The sequence below is a fragment of the Danio aesculapii genome, chromosome 22 (assembly GCF_903798145.1).
Source record: "Danio aesculapii chromosome 22, fDanAes4.1, whole genome shotgun sequence".
Taxonomy (NCBI): domain Eukaryota; kingdom Metazoa; phylum Chordata; class Actinopteri; order Cypriniformes; family Danionidae; genus Danio; species Danio aesculapii.
In genome coordinates this window covers 2383763-2407620 of record NC_079456.1, presented here as the reverse complement: position 1 = coordinate 2407620, position 23858 = coordinate 2383763, and the positions used below count along the sequence as shown (strand labels likewise).

The 23858-nt window shown below is 37.0% G+C and overlaps 3 protein-coding genes and 1 pseudogene across 3 annotated transcripts; all 4 read right to left on the bottom strand.

Annotated features, from left to right (window-relative positions):
- Window positions 1-23858, bottom strand: part of LOC130215687 (gastrula zinc finger protein XlCGF7.1-like) — a 359478-nt pseudogene that overhangs the window by 263634 nt on the left and 71986 nt on the right.
- LOC130215665 (gastrula zinc finger protein XlCGF7.1-like) lies at window positions 507-2631 on the bottom strand. Its single transcript, XM_056447507.1, has one exon. The coding sequence runs from the start codon at window positions 2629-2631 to the stop codon at window positions 1834-1836; it is 798 nt and encodes a 265-aa protein (XP_056303482.1). The 3' UTR covers window positions 507-1833.
- On the bottom strand, window positions 11075-12940 carry LOC130215662 (zinc finger protein 135-like). The gene has a single exon (XM_056447504.1). The coding sequence runs from the start codon at window positions 12735-12737 to the stop codon at window positions 12162-12164; it is 576 nt and encodes a 191-aa protein (XP_056303479.1). The 5' UTR covers window positions 12738-12940; the 3' UTR covers window positions 11075-12161.
- LOC130215633 (gastrula zinc finger protein XlCGF8.2DB-like) lies at window positions 19590-20755 on the bottom strand. The gene has a single exon (XM_056447479.1). The coding sequence runs from the start codon at window positions 20752-20754 to the stop codon at window positions 19834-19836; it is 921 nt and encodes a 306-aa protein (XP_056303454.1). The 5' UTR covers window position 20755; the 3' UTR covers window positions 19590-19833.

The window sequence follows — 23858 nt, the reverse complement described above, 5'->3', positions numbered from 1 at the left end:
TTTTGTTAATAAAAAAATTAATTAATGAATCGTCAAAAACTCTACTGATAAACCAAAGCAATCGCTAGTGTAGACAAAACAAGCCATGTTACTCAGTAACGTGTGGTGAAATGCTGTCTAATAGGCACTGAGATCTAAAAAGAAAATGTTCTTCATGGCTGACAGATACAGCAAACATAAAATAATCTTTTACAACCAGTAAACAAAGGTTTATATAAACATTCATTTATTCATTTTCTTTTCGGCTTAGTCCCTTTATTAATCTGGGGTCGCCACAGCGGAATGAACCGCCTTTTTTAAAACAAAATATAATAATAATTTTTTAAAAAACGCAGTTTAAAGCAGATGAAAAAATATTAAAAAACAAAAACAACAAGCGTAATTTGTAGATCATTTGAAAGTGTAAAGCTTCTCTTTCCTAAACAGACACAATTTGTACAAGTTAAAAAAATAACTCAATAAAAGATTAACAGCTTCACAGAATTACAGGCGATGAACATTTGTTAAAAAAATAGCTTCATATTTTAACATTTTCCATAATGACTTAACCCTTTCATGCTCGTCTGTAGAGCCAGTTTGACCGTTTTCTGCTGTTTATTACTGTTAGTCATTTCTTCCATAGGTGACTGAATCTGAAGTTCTAAAACAAATCGAAAAAAATGAGCACACTTCAGCATCGCAGAATAAGATCAATACTGACAATCGCTCTTCATAAACTTCTAGTGGTGGGCAAAGCGAGGCTTCGTGAACCATTAAAACAGTCGAAGCAAATGTGTCGAAGCTTCGAAACGTTTCGAAATCCGTCTCTACAGTGACACCTAGTGATAACTTCTCATTAGGCAAATCGATGAGAAATCGAGGTATTAAACTGCATTGTAGAATTGAGGTTTCAAGTGATTTAGTGGAGCGGTGAGAGTTACTGATAGCCTTCAGAGATAATAGGTTCGAATCCAGGGTGATGCTGCTATAGATGTTTGGTTTGAAATGCTCCGTTCTGGTAACATGTTTTAACATTGGTTTGACATCCTTTGTGAATAAATATGTCTTGTTTTGGTCATAAAAAGTAACCATTAAAATACATCAGGTCATAATTTCAGTGTATTCGTACAAGACGGGATTCGAACTCGGGCCATTTGCGTGCACACGCACGGTTCCCTAGGCTACATGAGATAATTTTTCTGACCCTGTCAGTCAAATGCAGATTCACCAGTTCTTGAAACACTTCTGAATTGTCCGATGCTTTGAATCGCTCCAGTCACGAGACCTGAGCTGCATCCGAAACGGCATACTTCCATACTATATAGTACGCTGAAATTAGTATGCGAGCCGAGTAGTAGTACCCGGATAACTTACTATTTCCGGCGATATTCTGAAGTGCACATCCCATGCATGCTTCGCTATCCCATGATGCCTCATGTGCGAATTCATGAATGGAAGTGAAGCAACGCAACTGACGCGGGTAGGTCACGTGACCATGACAAAATGGCAGATGTAGTACGTCCGAATTCCATTCATGCTGTATAGAACATACTTTTCCAACGGCCGAGTAGTACGTCTAAATTCAAATGCAGTACCTACGGAGTAGTAGACGATTGCGGACGCAGTCCTGGTGTTTCAAAACACTTTAGTCACGTGACCTGGGCGTTTCAGATCTTGGCTCGGTGCAGTGTTTTGAAACACTTGCACTTCGGTATTACAACACTGTCAGTTTCACGTCAGCCATCCCTTCTTCTACCTGCCCTCAAAAACTTCTACCTGCCCTCAAACCGAGCACGACAGAACTTGATTTAAAATATATCAGGGCCTTAAGAGGTTTCTACAGCTCTGAAAGTCTCAAACATGGTTTGCACCGTGGGTCTTCATGTGGCTGTTAAGGTGTGATGATTGTGTGAAACTCTTCCCACAGTGAGTACATATGAATGGCTTCTCCCCAGTGTGAATCATTATGTGTTTGTTAAGGTGTGTTGACTGCGTGAAACTCTTCCCACACTGAGAGCATGTGTACGGTTTCTCTCCCGTGTGAATCCTCTGGTGTCGATTCAATTCTGCAGCTGTAATAAAAGTCTTCTCACACTCAAAGCACACAAACCCTCTCACAGCAGTGTGGATCTGCTGATGTCTTCTTAAACTTGACAGCTGTGTAAAACTGCTACCACACTCAGAGCATGAATACGGCTTCTCCTTTGTATGAACTCTGAGATGTTTCTTCAGCACTGCAGGCCTCAAAAATGTCTTGCCGCATTGATCGCATCTGTGTGTTTTCTCTCCAGTGTGAATAATCATGTGCTCATTAAGGTGTGATGAGCATTTGAAACTCTTCCCACAGTGAGTACACGTGAATGGTTTCTCCCCCGTGTGAATCCTCTCATGAACTGTCAGATGTCCTGAATGGCTGAATGATTTGTCGCAGTGTGAACACTTGTGCGGTCTCTCTCCAGTGTGGATCCTCATGTGCTGATGAAGGTGTGAGGGTTGTACGAAACTCTTTCCACACTGTGTGCAGGTGAAACATTTTACAGCTGTTGCTTTAATTAAAACATTCTGTTCGGTATTTGTGTGAGTTTCAGTTTCACTTTTGACGTGATGTTTCTCCTCATCTTCACTCAGTTCTTCACTCTCCTCCTTCACCATCACATCTGAAAATCAAGTAAATAAGTTACATTTCAAGGAGGCTTTTTAAAAACAGTTTATTTTAAATCAAGCTTAAATCAAGCTTTATTTTAAATCACACCCTCAGCATAGCACCATGAAAGCCTTTATTGTACTTTTTTAAAATTAATTAATTGTTGTTAAAATATAATAACATGGTAAAACCCATTAACATGACACATTTGCACATTCACTCAAAAGTTAACCAAAATTGTTAAAACCAAAAACGAAACAGTGGTGGAAAGAGTATTGGAAAATCATCCTTAAGTACCACTACTTGCCCAAAAATGTAGCGTGAGTAGAGTAAAAGTATCTGTTGTAAATATTACTCAAAGCATGAGTAAAAACTAAGCCTTTTTAAAGTACTCAAGAGTGGTGAGTAGTGCATATTACTCTGTGAAAGGCTGATGTGTTTACATGACCGCAGCAATGCCTTGAGTATGTGTATTACTGTTACTGTGATCTCGTCAACCGTTTTACTCAGAATACAGAAAACACCCCTTCACATCATTCATTCCTTTTTCTGCAGCGTTTGTTTCATCATTTATTTATTTACTTTGTATATAATTATTTTTTTCGGGGGTTTTCAGCTTTATTTGATAGGAAAGTGTAGAGTATTGACAGGTAAAGCATGGGGAGAAGAGAGAGGGACGGATCGGCACAGGACCATGAGGCGGGAATCGAACTCGGGTCGCCGTGAGCACCAGAGTGCATGTGTCGACGCACTAACCACTACATGGTTACAATGCGGCATGTGTATGAAAACGTTACATTCTGTAGTGCATTTAGTTATTGTTTGTTAAGTCCATTTGGTAATTTCAGTCGTTATACAGCAAGCATCCTTCATCGTCTTATTAGTGGCATGCATCTAAGCAGTGTCTTGATTATTGCCTGCAACAATTTTAGACATCTTCTTGGACACGTTTAATGCTTCCAATCGATTTGCTCCATTTAAAAAGCGCCCATGTCTTGAGGTTGTTCAGCATGATGTGATTTAGTTTCTATGTGCGATTAGATTGGACAAGAATCGCTGATTTCTCTACTCAGCCAATCCCCATAGACCAAAAATTAATACAGTAGTGACTGCAGGTTGAACGGAGGTAATGGAGCAAACATAATGATACTGCACTAAAAATCTACTCAAGTGAAAGTGAAAGTACAAATTATTAAAACTACTTTGTAAATAACAATTCCTGAGAAAAACTACAGTAATTTGAGTATTTTTAATCTGTTACTTTTACACCACTGAATCAAAATTATAGTATTCTGTCACATAATAAGACCTGTCACAACAATCAATATATGGACTTCTTTACTACACATGGACATGAGCTCAATCATTTTTGATGATGCAATACACATAAACCAATTCTAGCAACATTTTAGCTGATTGCGCATCTCTATCTAGACTATAGGAGGTGTCAGTATGGTTATTTGAGGTGTCCGTATGATTAAAAAACTACTATAGTATTTACCATAAATTACTATAGTATATTGTCATGTGGGTGTCTTACTGCTGAAAATAGATCTGGTAGTAGGGCTGGGCAGTATATTGAGTATGATGCGGTATTATCCAATATCTTTCATATCAATATGGTTTGAGGCCACACATGCATTCTGCGTGAAACAGACCACTCTGAAAGGTAGCTCACGAGCTCCACTTAATTCACTCCATGAGTCAAACAAAAGATTTGTTCAAAATGAACGAATCGTTCAAGAACGACCCATCACTGACGCGACATGGAGGAACATGCAGTGCTGGTGTTGTATTGAAATCTGACTCCCCCTCGCGTGCACACACGCCACACAGCGCCTGCAGCAGTCACAGCGGTTTATCAGAAACCTTTTATCCATCATTTCTTTCGCAATCGACAGCAAGAACGAACATAGAAGCCTTGTCTAATTGACAAGCAGCACCTGAATGTGTTCAAAAGAATTAAAAACACCAAAATAGGATGAATTTATATCATATTTCGAAAGTGAAACCAGCTCATATTCACTGATTATAAGTTCCGTATTTATTAGACGACGGTCTCTTCTTTACATTGACGATATAACACATTCAGCTCTGCGTTCTGCTCTGTTATAATGACTGTTTACATTTATATGCTTAACCAGCATTTCTTTTTTTATTTTTTTTTATTTTATGTTTATTGTGAACTTTTGAGTACAATCATACAGCATTTCAGGGTACATTGGTATCACAGTATTTGAACTTAAGTGGTGTAAAAAACACGTACATTATTGTCAGGTGAATTTACTACACAGTAGTACTCAAATTTTGTGGATTATAAAATAAGAGACAGCATAAAGAAATAAAAATAAAAATAAGAAAAGGATAAAATAAATATAGTAATCAAAAATAAATAAATAGAACATAAAGCACTATTTACATCCAGGGTAAGAACACATGTCATAATAATTCCTTCCAGAATAATCTCAACTGGCCATCTTCATTATACACGTGGGAATGTCACTCATTGTAATATGAATAAGTATAACCGTATACATGTACATACATTAGCATATATTTATCTATCAGAACATCATTTTCTATTCATTTATAGCAACAAAGTCGGGTCTACTAACTAAAATATATTCAACCCATTTCCTCCATTTTCTCAGAAATATATCCTTCTTTAAATTGACGACAAAAGTGATTTTTTCCATTTTGTAGATCTCCATAGTTGCGTCTATCCAATTACTAAGGGTTGGTCGCTCTTGCTGTAGCCATTTGCGTGTGATTGCTTTTTTGCTGGCAGCCATGAGAGCACGCATAAGGTATTTATTGTCTGCAGTTACTGTATCTGGATCCACACAGCCAAAATATAACAATTTACTTTCTAGAGGTATATCTTTTTCAAATATATGTTCAAGAGCCTCCTGTATTTCTTTCCAATATTGTTGAATATACATACATTCCCAAAATATATGATAATGATTTGCTTAACCAGCATTTCATTACAGTACTCTGATACTATTTCATTACTTCTCATATCTATAGTCTATTCGTTTTCATCTCCTTATTTAATATTTAGTAAAACAAATTTAGTCAAAACAAAAGGAAAAGTGTAGGATTTTTTACATGGAGTGAAAGACTTCTCTTTAGATATCTTGGATATGTGCATGTTTTATTAATTGTGCTCAATACATGTAATTGTGTTGTAACAATCTGACTGGGTAGGGGTGCCAACTCATACAAGTAAAAATTAAAAACAATGTTTATAAGTCAGTGCTACATGGGACACACTAGCAGTGCAATAACCCAAGTAACCACTTATAGAGCTAAAGACAAAAATAAATCAGACAGAACTAAATCAGTTTAAATTGCATTCTAATATCATTCAATTTGAACGTCCAACCTCAAAACAACTCTTTATATACATTTTACAACCCAAAACCATTCCAACATATATATGAATAATTCAACACAATCAAATGCACCAACCAAAATAATAATAATAATAATAATAATAATAAACCAAATAAAGAGGTACCTAGGTCTACTTGAAATTAATTTGTTAGAACATGATTACATTCATTACTGTTACACAGGAATTCAATATAAACAGTTCAATGATTCACTCGATTCAAACAATTCAATGATTCACTCGGTTCTAGTAACTCAGATGTTCACAATCCGTTCAAACAGTTCAATGATTCACTCGGATCTAGTAACTCAAATGCTCACAGTTCGTTAAAACAGTTCAATGATTCACTCGGTTCTAGTAACTCAGATGCTTGCAGTTCGTTCAAACAGTTCAATGATTCACTCGGTTCTAGTAACTCAGATGCTTGCAGTTCGTTCAAACAGTTCAATGATTCACTCGGTTCTAGTAACTCAGATGCTTGCAGTTCGTTCAAACAGTTCAATGATTCACTCGGTTCTAGTAACTCAGATGCTTGCAGTTCGTTCAAACAGTTCAATGATTCACTCGGTTCTAGTAACTCAGATGCTTGCAGTTCGTTCAAACAGTTCAATGATTCACTCGGTTCTAGTAACTCAGATGCTTGCAGTTTGTTCAAACAGTTCAATGATTCACTCGGTTCTAGTAACTCAGATGCTTGCAGTTTGTTCAAACAGTTCAATGATTCGCTCAAGAGCACGCTTTTGCTCATCCCGTCATAAACCACACATGAAGTGAAATAGTTGAGTTGCCGTAAGTGCCGTAGACGTATACTGTATCATTGTCTTTTCTAGTCACAAGTTAAAGTTAGATCAGCTCACCCGTCCGAAGATTACAGGGGTAATCATACAAACACATTGTCTCTCAGCCAGACTACTTCGTTTTTAGTCCAGGCCATCATTGCCTGAGCTCCTGGACGAAGCTCCACGTGCTCTGCTACCTGGTGAACAAACACTTCCTTCTTTTATCCTTTGCACCTCGATTGAGAGACGTTTTTAAAATACATCGCCCCCGTGTGGACATTAACAGACCGCTTTCAGCTCGTCACAGTGTAACTAAAACATATACAGCTGATTTCATTGTTGTTTATTAATCACAACTGTGGTCTACAGGATTACTTATAACAACACTGTAATTGTGAGATAAAATACTGTGTGTTTCATGTTTACATTCACTGTGGCTCTTTTCTATCCTCCAATACTTTTTGTTGTGTTACTATTTCACTTTGTTCCTCTTTTGCTCAATTTAGCTGTTTTCTATAGTTCTGTTTACTTAATTATTTGCACAACAGCACAGTAGTGCGGTGTACAGTGTTAAGCAGGAAAATAAACCCTGTACTGTATTTATTTATCAAAGATTTTTTTATAATTTGAAATGTTGTGCAACTTACAGTTAAGCAGGAGAAAAACCTGTACTGTGTTTTATTTATCAAAGATTTTGTGCAGCTGCTATTTGTTGTGCAGCTGTTTATTAGTAAACATGGAGGGAAACCCCTGTGTTTGAATTATATTTTGCTCAAAAACTGTTTAATAAAGTTTTAATAAAGACTTTAACTCTTAAATAACCATTTATGAGAAAATACCAGATAGACATTGTCTCCAAAAATACAGAGATTTGATTGTTTTGCCCATATCGCCCAGCCCTATCTGGTAGCAGATATCGAAGCCTCTGTTACTTCTGCACTTTTCTGTTAACATTTATTATTATTTATTTAGTATATGTGTTTTCTGACTCCGATGACTGATTATTGAAATGACTATAATTAAATAAAATATTCTTAAAAATAAAAAATTATGTGGAAGAGCGTACTTGAATTGTGCGGATATTATATCGTCATTCTGGCAATATATAATGAGTGGGATAAGATGATCTTAAAAGTACAATAATATTTAATCGCAAAATTTTTTGGTGTAATATATGTACAATAGGGGTGGGCGATATGACCTAAAATTAATATCACGGTATTTTTCATCTTTTGAACGGTGACGGTATAATATCATGGTATTACTTTCAATAGCAAAATAATATACATCTCAAGGAAGAACGGACAAAAGAAAGTCTCACTTCTATCACTCTTTAAAAGTTTTGGTTTGGGTCATTGTAAATGCTCAGTCTCGTTATGAGCTGATCTTCATTTCTCTGTGTTGGTGGAATAAAGCAGGCGAGTCAGCCGCACCAATTTATGAGCAGACAGAGCAGGATTCTCATGATGACCACCAGCGCAACTCCGCTCTTTGTTATGAGCCGTAGTTTCAGTGTAAACTTAGTAAAGGCGAGTTTCTTTGGCGATGATGTACAGTGTTAGATTTTATATTTAGCGGACATTTGCGCTGAACACGCGGTGAATGCAACGCATCGAGATTCGGGCACCTTCTCCGAAAACACTCGATTGATCTCAGCTGGCGGATCAACATTTACCTCATGTCATGATCGCTGTCATCTGCGCCATTATTATTATTATAACTTTAGGTGAGGTTTGCAAACCTGTGCACTTTTCACTCTTCAGCCGTTTGCATTTCCTGCAGTAACAAAAGCTCCCTGTTCATTATATTTAGACACACAAATGCTCCCAAATATATTATGAGGGCGCATAGATTAAATTTTGGGCGCTCATGCGACCAAAATGGTTGCAATTTCGAGCCCTGTAGTATAAGGACATGTATTCAGACCACAACTGAACGTTTGAAGAAAATTGAATGCCTTATTATTTAGAATGAGCTATTATTGATGTAAATGCAGCCGTTCAAGGCGCATAATTGATTTATTACGGTATTGACGGTATTAGAAAATCCATGTCGTGGCGCAATGTCACACCGGTGATGACTACGACACCGGTGTACCGCCCACCCCTAATGTACAACAAAACTAGATATCAGGCCTACTCATTTGTTCATGTATTTTAAACATATTTTAAACATGTATTAAAACTGTATTAACTCTAGACTACAAGACATCAAGGACCTGTAAAAAATGTTAGTTCATAATTGTCTAAACACAATAATTTTTAGGATATATAAAAGGTCATATGGGGGAAAATTTCATTTGATGAAGTGCTTAAAGATTAACACCACACTGTTCTCCAGCCTCATTATTGAAGAGTAATGAATAAACACAAACCTATTAGTTCTTCAGTCTCTTCCTGTTTAATTCTGCAGGGTTCTGGATCACTCATCTTCTCACTGTCCTTCAATAAACTCTGTCTTTGTCTTTCACTGATGGCGGCAGAGCTTCAGGAGAAGAAACAAGAGAAATCGGATTCATTTACACTGATTGAGGAAATAATCATATTATATTTTGTAGGCGACACATGATGTGATTACTTAATGTGCTCAAGTCAGCTGACACCAATAAAAATAAATCAATGTAGATCTGAATATTGATGAGCCTCAGATTATAAGCAGCAGATCAGCTCATTTTTATACTGGTTACTTTTGTAATAAATACAATATTTTTGCATTTAAATCAGTATCTAATTCATGGAGTAAGTTTTCATACTAGTAAATTATTTTGATTGTTAGCAGTAGCACATCTATATACAGAAACTGGAAAATCAGAATGAAACTTGAAGCTCCACAAACTATTAATGTAATGTTTTTGTATTAAACGTCATATATCTGCTTCAGTAGATTGATCCCTTTCTTTCCCTTCACAGATCACACTTACCGATATGACAAATACAAACGTGGAAAAAAATCAAACCCTGACAGAAAAACCCAAACACATTCACTCATATTGTCCTCTCAGAGCTTCTCTCTGCCTGCTGTATTGTTTTGGTCAGCAGACACACAGATAGAGGTGAACTCAATGCAGAAACTAGTCGCAGATTGTCGCTTTAATAAACTGTAAAGTGTGTTTTATTGTTGTGTAAACACGAGAAAAAGCGTCAACGACTCACCTCAGCTCTGAAGACTCGACGCTGAATGAACGAGTCAGTGATGACGTCATCACGGCGAGGCGGGAACAACTGCTCGTAATCAAACCTATGAATCAAACACGCGATTGCCGTTGTTTTTTTAAATGTATTTCAAAATGGTGGCGTAACAAAGCAAATACAACTACAGATATTTAAAGGAGAGGGCATCTGCTGTGTAAAACATATGCTGGATAAGTTGACGTACCCTGATGAATAAAGGGAAGGAGAATGAATGTCAGTATGTATTCTAGCCCCATTTACCCTTGTAGTGCTACATTCGGAACAAAATTATTAATAAAAGAAAGCAGCCAGAATCTTTTAAGATCCTTGTCAGGGGTGGACCATTGAGTTAAAACTGTTTTAGCCCTACTGAAAAAAACAGCCTAAACCAGCCTGGGCTGGTTGGCTGGTCAACCAGGCTGGTTTTTGAAGGGTTTTGGCCACTTCCAGGCTGGTTTCCAGCCATTTCCAGCCTGGTCTTAGCTGGTCAGGCTGGAAGATGACCAGATAAAACCAGCTTGACCAGCCTAGCCAGGCTGGGAGCCCAGCCAAAACCAGCTATGTCCAGCTTAAACCATGCAGGCTGGTCAAGCTGTGGTTTTAGCTGGTCATTTTCCAGCCTGACCAGCTAAGACCAGGCTGGAAATGGCTGTAAACCAGCCTGGAAGTGGCCAAAACCCCTCTAAAACCAGCCTGGTTGACCAGCTAAAACCAGCCAACCAGCTTAGGCTGGTTTAAGCTGTTTTTTTCAGTAGGGGAACATTGTACATTTAAGAAAATCATTATTTAACATAAATGTGAAGATCAAGATCAAAATGCAAATCTGTGATTTTTTAAACATTTGAGGTACATTCAGAAGTTGGATATGACATAGTGGCGGTTCTAGGTTGAATGGCACTCTTGGCGAATTAATAATACCCCCCCCCCCCCATTTTATTTCTAAAAATGTTCTATTAACCATGGTTTGGGTTACATTCAGTATGGGGGCGTGCGAGAGATCTGCAACATCAACAGCCTGAAGTATCAAGACATTTGTGCTGCCCATTGCATTACAAACCACAGGAGAGGGACAATTCTCCAGCAGGATAGCGCTCCTCCTCATACTTCAGCCTCCACATCAAAGCTCCTGAAAACAAAGAAGGTCAAGCTGCTCCAGAATTGGCCAGCCCAGTCACCAGACATGAACATTATTGAGCACGTCTGGGGTAAGATGGAGGAGGCGTTGAAGATGAACACAAAGGATCTTGATGAACTCTGGGAGTCCTGCAAGAAGGCTTTCTTTGCCATTCCAGATGACTTTATTAATCAGTGATTTGAGTCATTGCAGAGATGTATGGATGCAGTCCTCCAAGCTCATGATGGAGTCAGACACAATATTCATTCTGTTTCCACTGCAGCATGACCACATATTCTATACTGGACATTATTGAAGGTTCAGTGAGCAGACTTTAGTCTAAGCAGAGTCAGACCTTACTGTCCTAATGAAATCATTAATAATCAAGACATGATCAGATTTTATTGTGCTCAAATAAGCTTCATCTAGAGGCCTTTACCTTTCATATTAGCCGCTTATGATACCAAAATGATCAACTAGAAGTCAAGATATTATTAACTGTTCCTAAAACTTGGATATGCGACAAGACTTTTGTCAGGTAGTGTATAATCAACTTGCAATTTCCATGTCTGCGGCCATCAAAAAAACAAACACAACTGTCCCAAGCACGACATTATTTACTGATTAAACCGTAATATTCCCAGTCACCTGAAAGGGATTTATTGCATCCTGGTTTCTTCTGTGCGTACATAAATGTCATTTCATTTGCTTGTATTGATGATTACTTTAACATATATCCGTTTTGCTGGTCACCACATGGATGTGATGTCAACATCAAATCTTGACCCGCACCACACTGCTGCATCGAGACTTGTGTTAGAAATAACGTTAGTCTCCACACCGATTTAGTTTGATTCGAGTTATTTTCCGAGATAAAGCATAGGGAAAATGAAGTAGATGATGCATAAATATGTGAAAAATCAAGTGAAAGGATGTTAAATGCGATTAGAAATGCTTAAATAAATGAGAACATAAGCAAACATAACACTGGATTGTGTATCGGTGATCTGAAAATTCTGCATATCACACAACACTACTCTGATATCTGAAGTTTGGCGATATCTGAAGAGGCGAGTGTTCAGGAAAGATTTTGTTGATGTGTAAAACTCTTTGTTACAGAATAAAGCTTCTCCTTTGTATGAACTTTAAGATGTCTCTTCAGATCTGAAAGAACTGAGAATGTTTTACCGCACTGATCACATGTGTGCGGTCTCTCTCCAGTGTGGATCAGCATGTGTCGATTAAGGTGTGACGATCGGCTGAAACTCTTCCCACACTGACTACATGCGAACGGTTTCTCTCCAGTGTGAATCCTCTGGTGTCGTTTCAAGTCTCCAGCTTTAATAAAAGTCTTCCCACAATCAACGCACACAAACTCCCTCACACCAGCGTGGGTCTGCTGATGCTGTGATAAATGTGACGCTCGTCTGAAACTCTTTCCACACTCAGAGCATGGATACGGCCTCTCCTCTATATGAACGACAAGATGTTTCTTCAGCTCTGAAGGAATTGAAAACCTTTTGCCGCATTGATCACATTGGTACGGTCTCTGTCCAGTGTGGATCTTCATGTGATGATTAAGAACTGTCGATCGCATGAAACTCTTCCCACACCGAGCGCATGTGAAGGGTTTCTCTCCAGTGTGGATCAGCATGTGAAGCTTGAAAGCGCATTTGTAACTGAAACTCCTTCCGCACTGAGTGCAGGTGAAAACGTCCACGGCTCTTCTTTGTTCGGTCTTTGTGTGAGCTTTGACATGACGTTTCTCCTCATCTTCACTCTCCTCCAGCACCGCCACATCTGGAAATCACGTAAAAGGAGCTAGCTTTACAGCATGTGCCATGCAGAGGGTGTGCTTTTAACACTACAGTCAAATGATAACAAAATAAGAGCATGTGTGTGTGTGTGTGGGTTTGGCTGAAATGCGCAAGTGGTCAAACACACTCAACAAAAACAACTTATTTCTTTCCGTTTTCTCTCAAGTAATATAAATGTTAATGGTTTTATGATGTCAAACTATGTCCACACATGCAAGCTGACCCACGGTTAGACTATTCCATAACCAATAATAAATATAATCAGCTTAACCGAGCCATCACGCTTCACGTTGCCCAGCTAATCATCTATCACTGTTAGGAAAAAGTTAAAGTAGCTAAATGTGTGTATTAGTGTCGCCAGAAAAAATAAACCTAAAAAATTATACCTAAAAAAATAAATTAATTAAAGAAATTTACAGTTATTAACGTGAAAACTGGTTACATTTGGACATGGATAACACATAATGGAGAATTTCTGATGCACATAGTGGAACTTTTATTATGTAATCACTATATAATCTGCCACTATTAAAATATAGATTACTATTACAATACACTGTTAAAACTTACAGAAATACCTATATTCAAGTGATGCAAAAGAGACATACGAACATGCAGGGCCTTATAATTTGAGGGCCTTACAATTGAAGCACAGCAGGTCATGCGCCAAAGTGAGAACATTCAGACAGAGCGTTTGCAATACATTTAGACAATGTATGTATTGACCAAGACAAAAGCAACCCTCGCCAAATCAGCTTACATAAGGAGAATCATTTAGAAAGTATGGAAACAACATGATCATATGCAAACACATGATGGTAAGCACATGCTATATGACCTTTAAGATATGTAAAAACAGACAAACATACAGTCATTAATTAAAAAGCTAGGATCCTATTGGAGCTGGGAATAGGGTGATGTTACATCATATCTCATGATACCTATGGATAAGAAACTGTATATAAACTGTGGGTTTTTGGACATTAAGGGCGAGAGAGCTCGATCGACCATCTCTGCTGTAACAATGAACTGCTTCAACTTGAGAACTTCGAAGACCTCAGCCTCTTTTTTGAAACCTAAAAGATGTTTGTCGAGATCCAGCGCAACTTTCCACCACACACACAACTCAACAGTTTCAAAAACACAGAGTTATTTACAAAACCAGCGGCGCCCTCAAAGCATTTTCTTAGGGGTAGCCAGAAGAGGCCGCATCAAATTTTGGGATGGCACACACATACAAAAAAAAAAATGAATTCAGTGTAATGTTACATTTTTGTTTCTGATAAATTAAATAATATGGTTTTAATCCATTCAATTAATTACTTCTGAAATATTGCAATTTATTCCTTGAAATAATTCAGCAAGTACATGTGCAAACCAAATAAATATCAATATTTAGTTTAAAATCTCTCTCTCTCTCTTCTCTCTCTCTCTCTCTCTCTCTTCTCTCTCTCTCTCTCTCTCTATATATATATATATATATATATATATATATATATATATATATATATATATATATATATATATATATATATATCCCTTTTTGAGCCACAAAATTATTAATGCAGCTTCTTCTATTGATGTACCTTAAGGTAAATATTAAATTGCCATTACTGTCTACTGAAGGTGTGTGCATTCTGACAATGATGATTGGGTAGGGCAGTGGCAGTTCTAGTTTAAATGACACCCTGGGCGAAGCCCCCTTTACACCCCCAACCCCCTTAAATTGTTAGATTTGTTTTTCAATAAACATAACAATTTATTTATATTTATTCTAAATGAATACAATTATTATTAATCATATTATACACTTATTATTCTAAATAAATATCAGAAATCAATCCTAAATGTTACTGGAAAACAATGCAAAACAACTGGAGTGATGTGCTAAGATCACTTAAGAAATCTTTTGCATGAATATTAATTATGACAATTCTAAAGAATACAAATTAATATGTTTTATAGAATTGTCTGTTGTCTTAGACCCGACTCATGGCTGAGAATTATTGTTATGAAGTCTTACCTTCCTGACTCTTTATCCCCCCTTTCTGCTTTATAGCCATGCTAAGTGAAAGTTAAAACTCACTGCGTGCCGACAGAGATACAAAAGGCTGTTACTTTGGTTTCACGGCGCATGAGCGGCGTGCATGTAAACAACCAGGATTCACAGAGGAGTGCGTGAGGCGCACAGGAATTGTTTTCTGCGCGCAATTTAGTGGCTGCATTTTATTTATTGATATATTGGGAATTTACATAAGTACATTTAAATTAATAATGAAAACAGCAAAATCATATTGGGGTGGCCACAGTTTACCCAGGGGTGGCCGTGCCCATCCCTTGGGGGTGCCCCTGTACAAAACATAAGGAATAAAAAAAACTTACCTTAGAAACGGTATAACAGAAAATTCCATTTCCAATTCGCGTTAAACCTTGAAACCGATTGTTGTCCCATGCCTATTTACAATTAGCCAGAATTAAGTCATGGTCCACCATGATCTGAAAAAAGTCTTACAGTAAAGTTTTTGCATCATGATTCACCTATTTAAACTCTATTACGATTGTTTTAACTGACTGAAATTACTATTGCTGACTATATAATATAATATAATATAGTCCTAACATATCTGAACTGTGTGTCTAACCTCAGAAGCAGCCTTGCACACATATTGCACTTAAGGCTGCTATCTTGTGGGCTGTTGTATTTGAGTTTGAGGATGTGTAGATGGTTGTGGTAGTAGATGATAGCGTTCATGTGTTCTCTGAATGCAGGTTTCAGAAAATGTATGGCTGAGTTTTTAATTGTACAATATTTATTCTGATGATTTTGAATCTTGCACCTAACAAATATCCTCATTTAAGAAAAGAAAAAAAAACTAAAACTGAAACTAATAAAAACTAAACTAAAACTGAGTCATTTCAAAATATAGAAACTAATAAAAACTAGTAAATCTGCCTCTAAAACAAACTTAAACTAACTGAATTTAAAAACAAAAAGTCAAAACAAAATAGAAACTAAAACTAATGAAAAATCCAAAACTATTATAACCTTACTTGACAGGCATAACAACAAAAACTAAAGACGGCGGGGCTTAGCGAAGGGTCAACGGTCAATAAATGTTGCAAAAAATTACTAATATTTCACTGTTTAATGTTGATTAAAAAACACTATTTGAGCTGTACATTTAATTTAAGTGGGCTCCATAATGTAAACAACGGAAAAAAAGGTCATATGAAAAAGTACCAAAACTGATGAAGTGCTTAAAGATAAACACCCTAACTGTTGTTCAGCCTCATTATCGAAGAGTAATGAATAAACACAAACCTATTAGTTCTTTAGTCTCTTCCTGTTTAATTCTGCAGGGTTCTGGATCACTCATCTTCTCACTGTCCTTCTTTGACTTTCACCGATGGTGGCAGAGCTTCAGGAGAGGAAACAGAGAAATCTGATTCATTTACACTGATTGAGGAAATAAAACATTATAAAGCAGATCTGAAGACATCAGTATAATGAATGAGGATAAAATAGGAACTATTGACATGAAATAAAGCGGATTTCAGCTGCTATAATAATATAGATAGACTATAAACACTAAACATTCATTCAGGATCAGCAGCAGCAGATCAGCTCATTATAAAACTCTTTGCAGATAAACTGATTGTAAATGAATGTAAAATAAATATATCAGGCCCGTAGCTAGGGGGGGTTTGGGTGGTTCGGAAGACCCACCCCTCACTGACAGGTCCAGAATTTGTCCCATAATGAGCTCTTTGTCCTATTTTGACTGCCATACCATCATGGTGAAAATAGCCCATCCAAAAAGGCTTTAAAACCAAGCAGATTGCTCTGTTGGGTGTCGCTTGGGTGTGATATCAGCTAATCAGTTTTGGCCAATGCTAAAAAATATATTTCCAACATGCAGCTGTTCAGGAAAACATACAATCTGACGTAAGAGCAGTCATCTTTCACTACTGTATTTTTAAAACTTTTATTTTAAATCTTGAACTTTGTTCTTGAAACGTATGGTATTAAAGTATAGTATTAAATTTGATTTGAATACTAAAATAGTCAAAAAGAGTGGTTACTAAAATGCATCTTTAAATTTCATAATTAAATAGAAAATTGCAAAAATCTTTTGAAAAAAGAAAAAAACCCTTTCACCAGGCTCTGCCTACTCGCCTGTATACAGTTTTTAACATTTGAAGTGGATTATCACCTATCATCAAAGTTGTCCTAAAACTATTGAACAACACCCGTTCTTGTACTAGGAAAATTCTCAAAAATATTTATGATTCACTTCGAATGTTGACTACATGCTTTTATCAGCAGCAGGGTGGATTACTGTAATGGCCTCCTCACTGGCCTTCCCAAAAAGACAGTCAGACAGTTGCAGCTCATCCAGAACGCTGCGGCCAGAATTCTGACCAGAACCAGGAAATCAGAGCACATCACACCTGTCCTCATGTATCACATCACACCTGGCTCCCAGTTACATTCAGAATAGATTTTAAAGTATTATTACTGGTCTATAAATCACTAAATGGCCTAGGACCCCAATACATTACAGATATGCTCACTGAATACAAACCTAACAGATAACTCAGATCTTTAGGATCAAATAAACTAGAAATCCCAAGAGTTCAGTCAAAGCAGGGTGAATCGGCTTTCAGCTACTACGCCCCTCGCTGCTGGAATCAGCTTCCAGAAATGATCAGATGTGCTCCAACATTAGGCACGTTCAAATCAAGACTGAAAACACATCTGTTTAGCTGTGCCTTTACTGAATGAGCACTGTGCTACGTCCGACAGATCGCACTACTATGTTTTTCTCTTCTTTTTAATTCTTTTATAACACATTTTATCTGCTTTTATGCTTATTTTATTACCATTTTTATTATTTGTTACTTGTTTCTTTTATTCCTGTTTATGTAAAGCACTTTGAATTGCCACTGTGTATGAAATGTGCTATATAAATAAACTTGCCTTGCCTTACTGTACTGTAGACAAGAGTGTCTAATATATATATATATATATATATATATATATATATATATATATATATATATATATATATATATATATATATATATATAATAGACACTCTTGTATCCATGTCAATGTCTATTTAAATACTAAAGTACTCATAACAAATAAATTAGATTGTTGTCAAGCACATAAAAGTAAAAAAACATAAGAAAACAAAGAGCTCTACAAACTCTTAATTTAACGTTTTCTGCATCAAAGTTCACATATCTGCCGCAGCAGATTCCCAATATTCCCTTCACAAATCATGCTTTCTGATATTACATACAGAAACGTGGAGAATCTCGAACACAACTGTAGAAAAACCCAAACACTGAGCTCATAATGTCCTCTCAGAGCTCCTCTCTGCCTGCTGTATTGTTTTGGTCAGCAGACACACAGATAGAGGTGAACTCAATGCAGAAACTAGTCGCAGATTGTCGCTTTAATAAACTGTAAAGTGTGTTTTATTGTTGTGTAAACACGAGAAAAAGCGTCAACGACTCACCTCAGCTCTGAAGACTCGACGCTGAAGGAACGCGTCAGCGCTGACGTCATCACCGCGAGGCGGGAGCAACAGCAAGTCAACAAAACATACGGTGCTACTATATTATATTATATTACTATATTATTATATTACTATATTATTATTATATTATATTATACTAATATTTTACAGTCTATGGGTACTATATTATGTAACATTAAAAACAGAAAAGTAGAAAAAAAAAACATATGAAGCATTGAGTAACTTTCAATTGATTGAATAAATATCTTACCTTTTTTTTCTTTACCCCTGGCATTTATTTATATTTATTTAAACTTTGTATTACTGAGATATTTTCTCTCATTTTAGTTTATTTGTTTTTGTTTTGTTCATATTTGTTGTGAGATGTATTCTTTTGTACTAAGTTTGTACATACTTAAAATAAAAAAATAAAAAAATAAATAAAAAGTCAACAAAACGCACCAAAATATAATAATATAACTGCAGACAAGCCAACACATTTGCTAATGTTGACAAAATGCCGTTTAACTCTGTATGAGGCGAAATACAGTTTATTGGGTTCTTAAAACAATGTTAAAAAATATCGATGTTATCATTACATTTAAAAACAGGAAAATATAAAATGTTAAAATTTAAGAAAATATAATTTTTTTTTTATAATTCTTTTTAAGGTTTTTTTCACCTTTATTTGGAAAGTACAGTAGAGGTTACAAACAGGAAAGTATTGGGAGCAGAGAGAGGGGAAGGGTCCGCAAATCAACCTCAAGGGCCTTTTCATACACCTGGCGCAATGCGGCACGACACAATTGCTGTTTGCTAGTTTCAGTTCGGCCGTAGTTTCAGAGCTCAACAAAATCAGAGTGTGTTGCTTAAGTAGGCTTCTTCTAGATTCAGACATGTTATGTTTTCAACTGCGTAACAATTAGGGATGCAACAGTTAATAGATTACGGTTGTACGATTATAGTCTGAGGAGTAATCACAGTTATCACCATTATTATGCATTTGTTAGATCCAAAACACGACTAGTTTAGAAAAACCACAACAAAACTGCTCACATTTTAAAGCGTTGTTTATTGCTGCTATTAATAAAAAACAAACAACGGTCCATTTCTCACTTTGGACTTGAAAATAAACAAAAGTTTTTGATTTAAACGCGAGTGATCATTTTACAATGAAAATAAATGACAGAATAATGAATAAATCAATAATAAATAAGAATAAATAAAAAAATAGTATATGTCGAATGTTAATTTAGGCTATATATTAGTTAGAATTTAAATAAACTGATGTTATTATTTGCATTTATACATAACCATTTTAATAATTCGATTAGTTAGCGCTCATCTACATACATACTCACGTTTACCTCGGATATCTGAAGCTTGTGAATACAGAGGCGAGAGTTCAGGAAGGATTTTGTTGACGTGAACTCTTTCTTACAGAATAAGGCTTCCCCTTTGCATGAACTTTAAGATGTCTCCTCAGCTCTGAAGGAACTGCAAATGTTTTGCCGCACTGATCACACTTGTGTTTTTTCTCTCCAGTGTGGGTCATCTGGTGTCGTTTCAAGTCTCCAACTTGAATACAAGTCTTCCCACACTCGAAGCACACATGCTCTTTAACACCACTGTGGATCTTCTGATGGAGTTTTAAACTCGACTGTCTTGTAAAACTCTTTCCACACTCAGAACAGGAATACGGCTTCTCCTTCGTATGAACTTTAAGATGTCTCTTCAGCTCAGAGAGCCTCAAAAATGACACGCCGCATTGATCACATTGATGTTTTTTCTCTCCGGTGTGGATCAGCATGTGTTGATTAAGATGTGTCGGTTGCATGAAACTCTTCCCACACTGAGTACACGCGAATCGTTTTTCTCCGGTGTGGATCAGCATGTGTTCATGAAGATGTATCGGTCGTGTGAATCTCTTCCCACACTGAGAACATGCGAAGGGTTTTCCTCTAGTGTGACCCCTCACGTGTCGATTAAGATGTGTCGATTGTGTGAAACTCTTCCCACACTGAGCACATGTGAATTGTTTTTCTCCAGTGTGGATCATCATGTGACGGTTGAAATGATTTTTGAGCTTGAAACTCATCCCACAGAGAGTACATGTGAACGGTTTCTCTCCATCGTGGATCATCATGTGAAGCTTGAGATCAAATTTTTGGGTGAAACTCTTTCCACACTGAGTGCAAGTCAAGCCACTTTCAGCTGTCGTTTCCATTATAATACTATGCTCAGTCTTTGAGTGAGTTTCAAGGTCAGTTTTGACATGATGTTTCTCCTCGTCTTCACTCAGTTCCTCACTCTCCTCCTTCACCATCACATCTGAAAGTCAAGAAAACGTTACATAAGAGGCTAGTTTTTAAATGTACAGTTAAATGATCATGAATAAAAGCTTGTCTGTGTGTGTGTGTGTGTGTTTGGCTGAAATTTGCAGGTGGTCAAACACACTCAAAAATATGAACTTAACACTTTTGTTTTTACACCCATTATACATGAGCTGAACCGACTTTAGAAAACCAGTCAGTATCTATTGTGACACCTCATTCGCCTCCCGAGCCCGGTTTGTCAAAAGTAATCCACTGGGATTTTGGATAACGGATTGAAAATGGGTTTGTCAAAAAAAAAAAGAAAAAAAAAAAAGCATTACATAATTGGATTAGATCACGTAATCCAATCTTGGTTTTGTTCAGGATCAAACCTTTAGTTTGGGTTTTTCAGACCTTTTTTTTGTAGGATTTGGATCACTTTGATCCAAAAAATCTGGATTAAACTGATCCCATCAGATTCAGCGTGGACTTCATGCTCAGAATGTAATGAAAACTTTAAAAATGTAACAAATAAAACTACATTTGGGTTGGCGCCAATAGCCTAGTGGTTAAGTGCGCCGACATATAGCACCATGATGCTCACGGCAGCCCGAGTTCGATTCCCGGCTCAAGGTCCTTTGCCGACCCTACCCCCCTCTCTGCTTCCAATGCTTTCCTGTCTGTAACCTCGACTGTCCTATCTCAATTAAAGATGAAAAACCCCTAAATTAAATAATAATATTAATTATACTACATTTGGGTCATGCAGTATCTCACAAGATATCTTATTTATGCATAAGGTTTTAATTATATTCGTTCATCCGACAGGCTATAGTTATTATGTAGGATTTAACGTCCAGCAAAGAAGAAAGAGTTTGGCCTCATAAAATAACAATATTTTGGCCCCAAACAGCTGTTAAAACAAACCAAAAACAATCAATTTTATTCTGTCACTAATTGACATATATATTCATCACAATGGAAATTATTTTTCTTTTTAGAATATTTATTAGTGATCCATGCAATGATTACAGAATAACCCAAAAGAAGGCAAAGAATGGCAATCACTGATTTTTAAAATCACTAAAAATTGCAAAAAGAGACTAAAAGAGCAGAAGCACATCTTCGTCTGGCAGAGGAACAACTGACTCTGACCAAACTGCAGCAAACCAAAGCCAGACATGAGATCCGCCTCCTAAAGGCTGCGCACAGACAAGCTGATCTCTCCACATCAGATGAGGAAGTCTGAAATTATTGTGGAGTTTTTGACATTCAGTCTGTTTTTTTAAATCAATCCATCTATATTTGAAACCTGTTATAAATATCCTCAACGTACAGTGTTTGTGTTGTAGGTCTCAGATGAGCGCACTGCTGGAAGAGGATGGGCTGGGGAGTTTCTTGTTTTTAGTTGTTTTTTAAATGTGTGTGTTTTTATTTCAAATAAAAATAAACTTATATTGACCCCGCACTGGCTATTCTACTTGTTGCTCGTTACATATCTATAGTTCTACATTGTGATTTCCTATCCTGGTTATCCAGATTTAGTGATCCTGAAAAGTTCCTGATCAGATTGATACAATCCGATGTTGCTTTAAAAAACTGGCTCAAAAAGTAAGCTGGACTACATGATCACGGATCCCAAAAAAGGATTACTACATCCGGATTAAACCTTTGGAAAAAACAGGCCCTGGAGTGCAGCACATTTCCCTCACGTACCGTTTTTGTTAATTGATTAAAAAACACTGTTTGAGCTGTACACTTCATTTGGGTGGGCTCCATATAGTAAACAACGATAAGGACAAGTGATAAAACTGATATGAAGTGCTTAAAGATTAACAAACTGACTGTTCTACAGTCTCATTATTGAAGAGCAATGAATAAACACAAACCTATAAGTTCTTCAGTCTCTTCCTGTTTAATTCTGCAGGGTTCTGGATCACTCATCTTCTCACTGTCCTTCAATAAACTCTGTCTTTGTTTCTTCTTCTGAAGCGCTGCCACCATCAGTGAAAGACAGAGAAATCTGATTCATTTACACTGACTGAGGAAATAAACACATTATGATGCAGAACTGAAGACATCAGTATAATGAATGCGGATAAAATAGGAGCTATTGACATGAAGTTAAGATGTCAGCAGCTCTGATAATACTGATGAACCTCAGACTATAAACACTCAATAAACAGACATTATATATATACACATACTTCCCGATGGTACCAAAAGAAACGTGGATAAACACAAACACACTTGTATTCTCTCTGCCCTGCTGAAAAATCCATCTTAAACCAGCCTGGTTTTAGAAGAGTTGTGGCCATTTCCAGGCTTGTTTCCAGCCAGGTCTTAGCTGGACAGGCTGGAAAATGACCAGCTAAAACCAGCTTGGCCAGCCTAACCAGGCTGGTTAAGTTGGTTCTAGCTGGTTTTAGCAGGTCATTTTCCCGCCTGTCCAGCTAAGACCTGGCTGGAAAAGGCTGGAAACAAGCCTGGAAATGGCCAATAGCCCTTTAAAAAAGTCAACCAATCTAGGCTGGTTAAAGCTGTATTTTTCAGTAGGGAGAGTTACTCGCCTGCTGTATTGTTTTGGTCAGCAGACACACAGATAGAGGTGAACTCAATGCAGAAACTAGTCGCAGATTGTCGCTTTAATAAACTGTAAAGTGTGTTTTATTGTTGTGTAAACACGAGAAAATAAAGTCACCTCACGACTCACCTCAGCTCTGTACACTCGACGCTGAATGAGCGCGTCCGTGCTGACGACATCGCGGCGAGGCTGGCTCAACGGAAGATGTATATTCGCCATATAGCGATCGCTGATTGGCTCTTGTACTCCTGAGTCCTGACAGTTACACATTTCCCCATTCAAGGTATACGAGTGACATGTTATGCGATTATAAAATTGAGAAATCAATAGTGAAACTTTCTGCTTTTCGTGCTCAAGCATTGTTGGCGTGGAAACTGATTTACAAGCACAATTTTTCACCACAACGTTATTTAAATTGGAACAATAGATGTATTTTGTATAAACGCAAGAGTATCATTGTGGACAGGTGGTTTGAAAAGGGTATTGTTTTAGTTTGTCAATTGTTTAACACGCAAGAGTATCTTATGATTT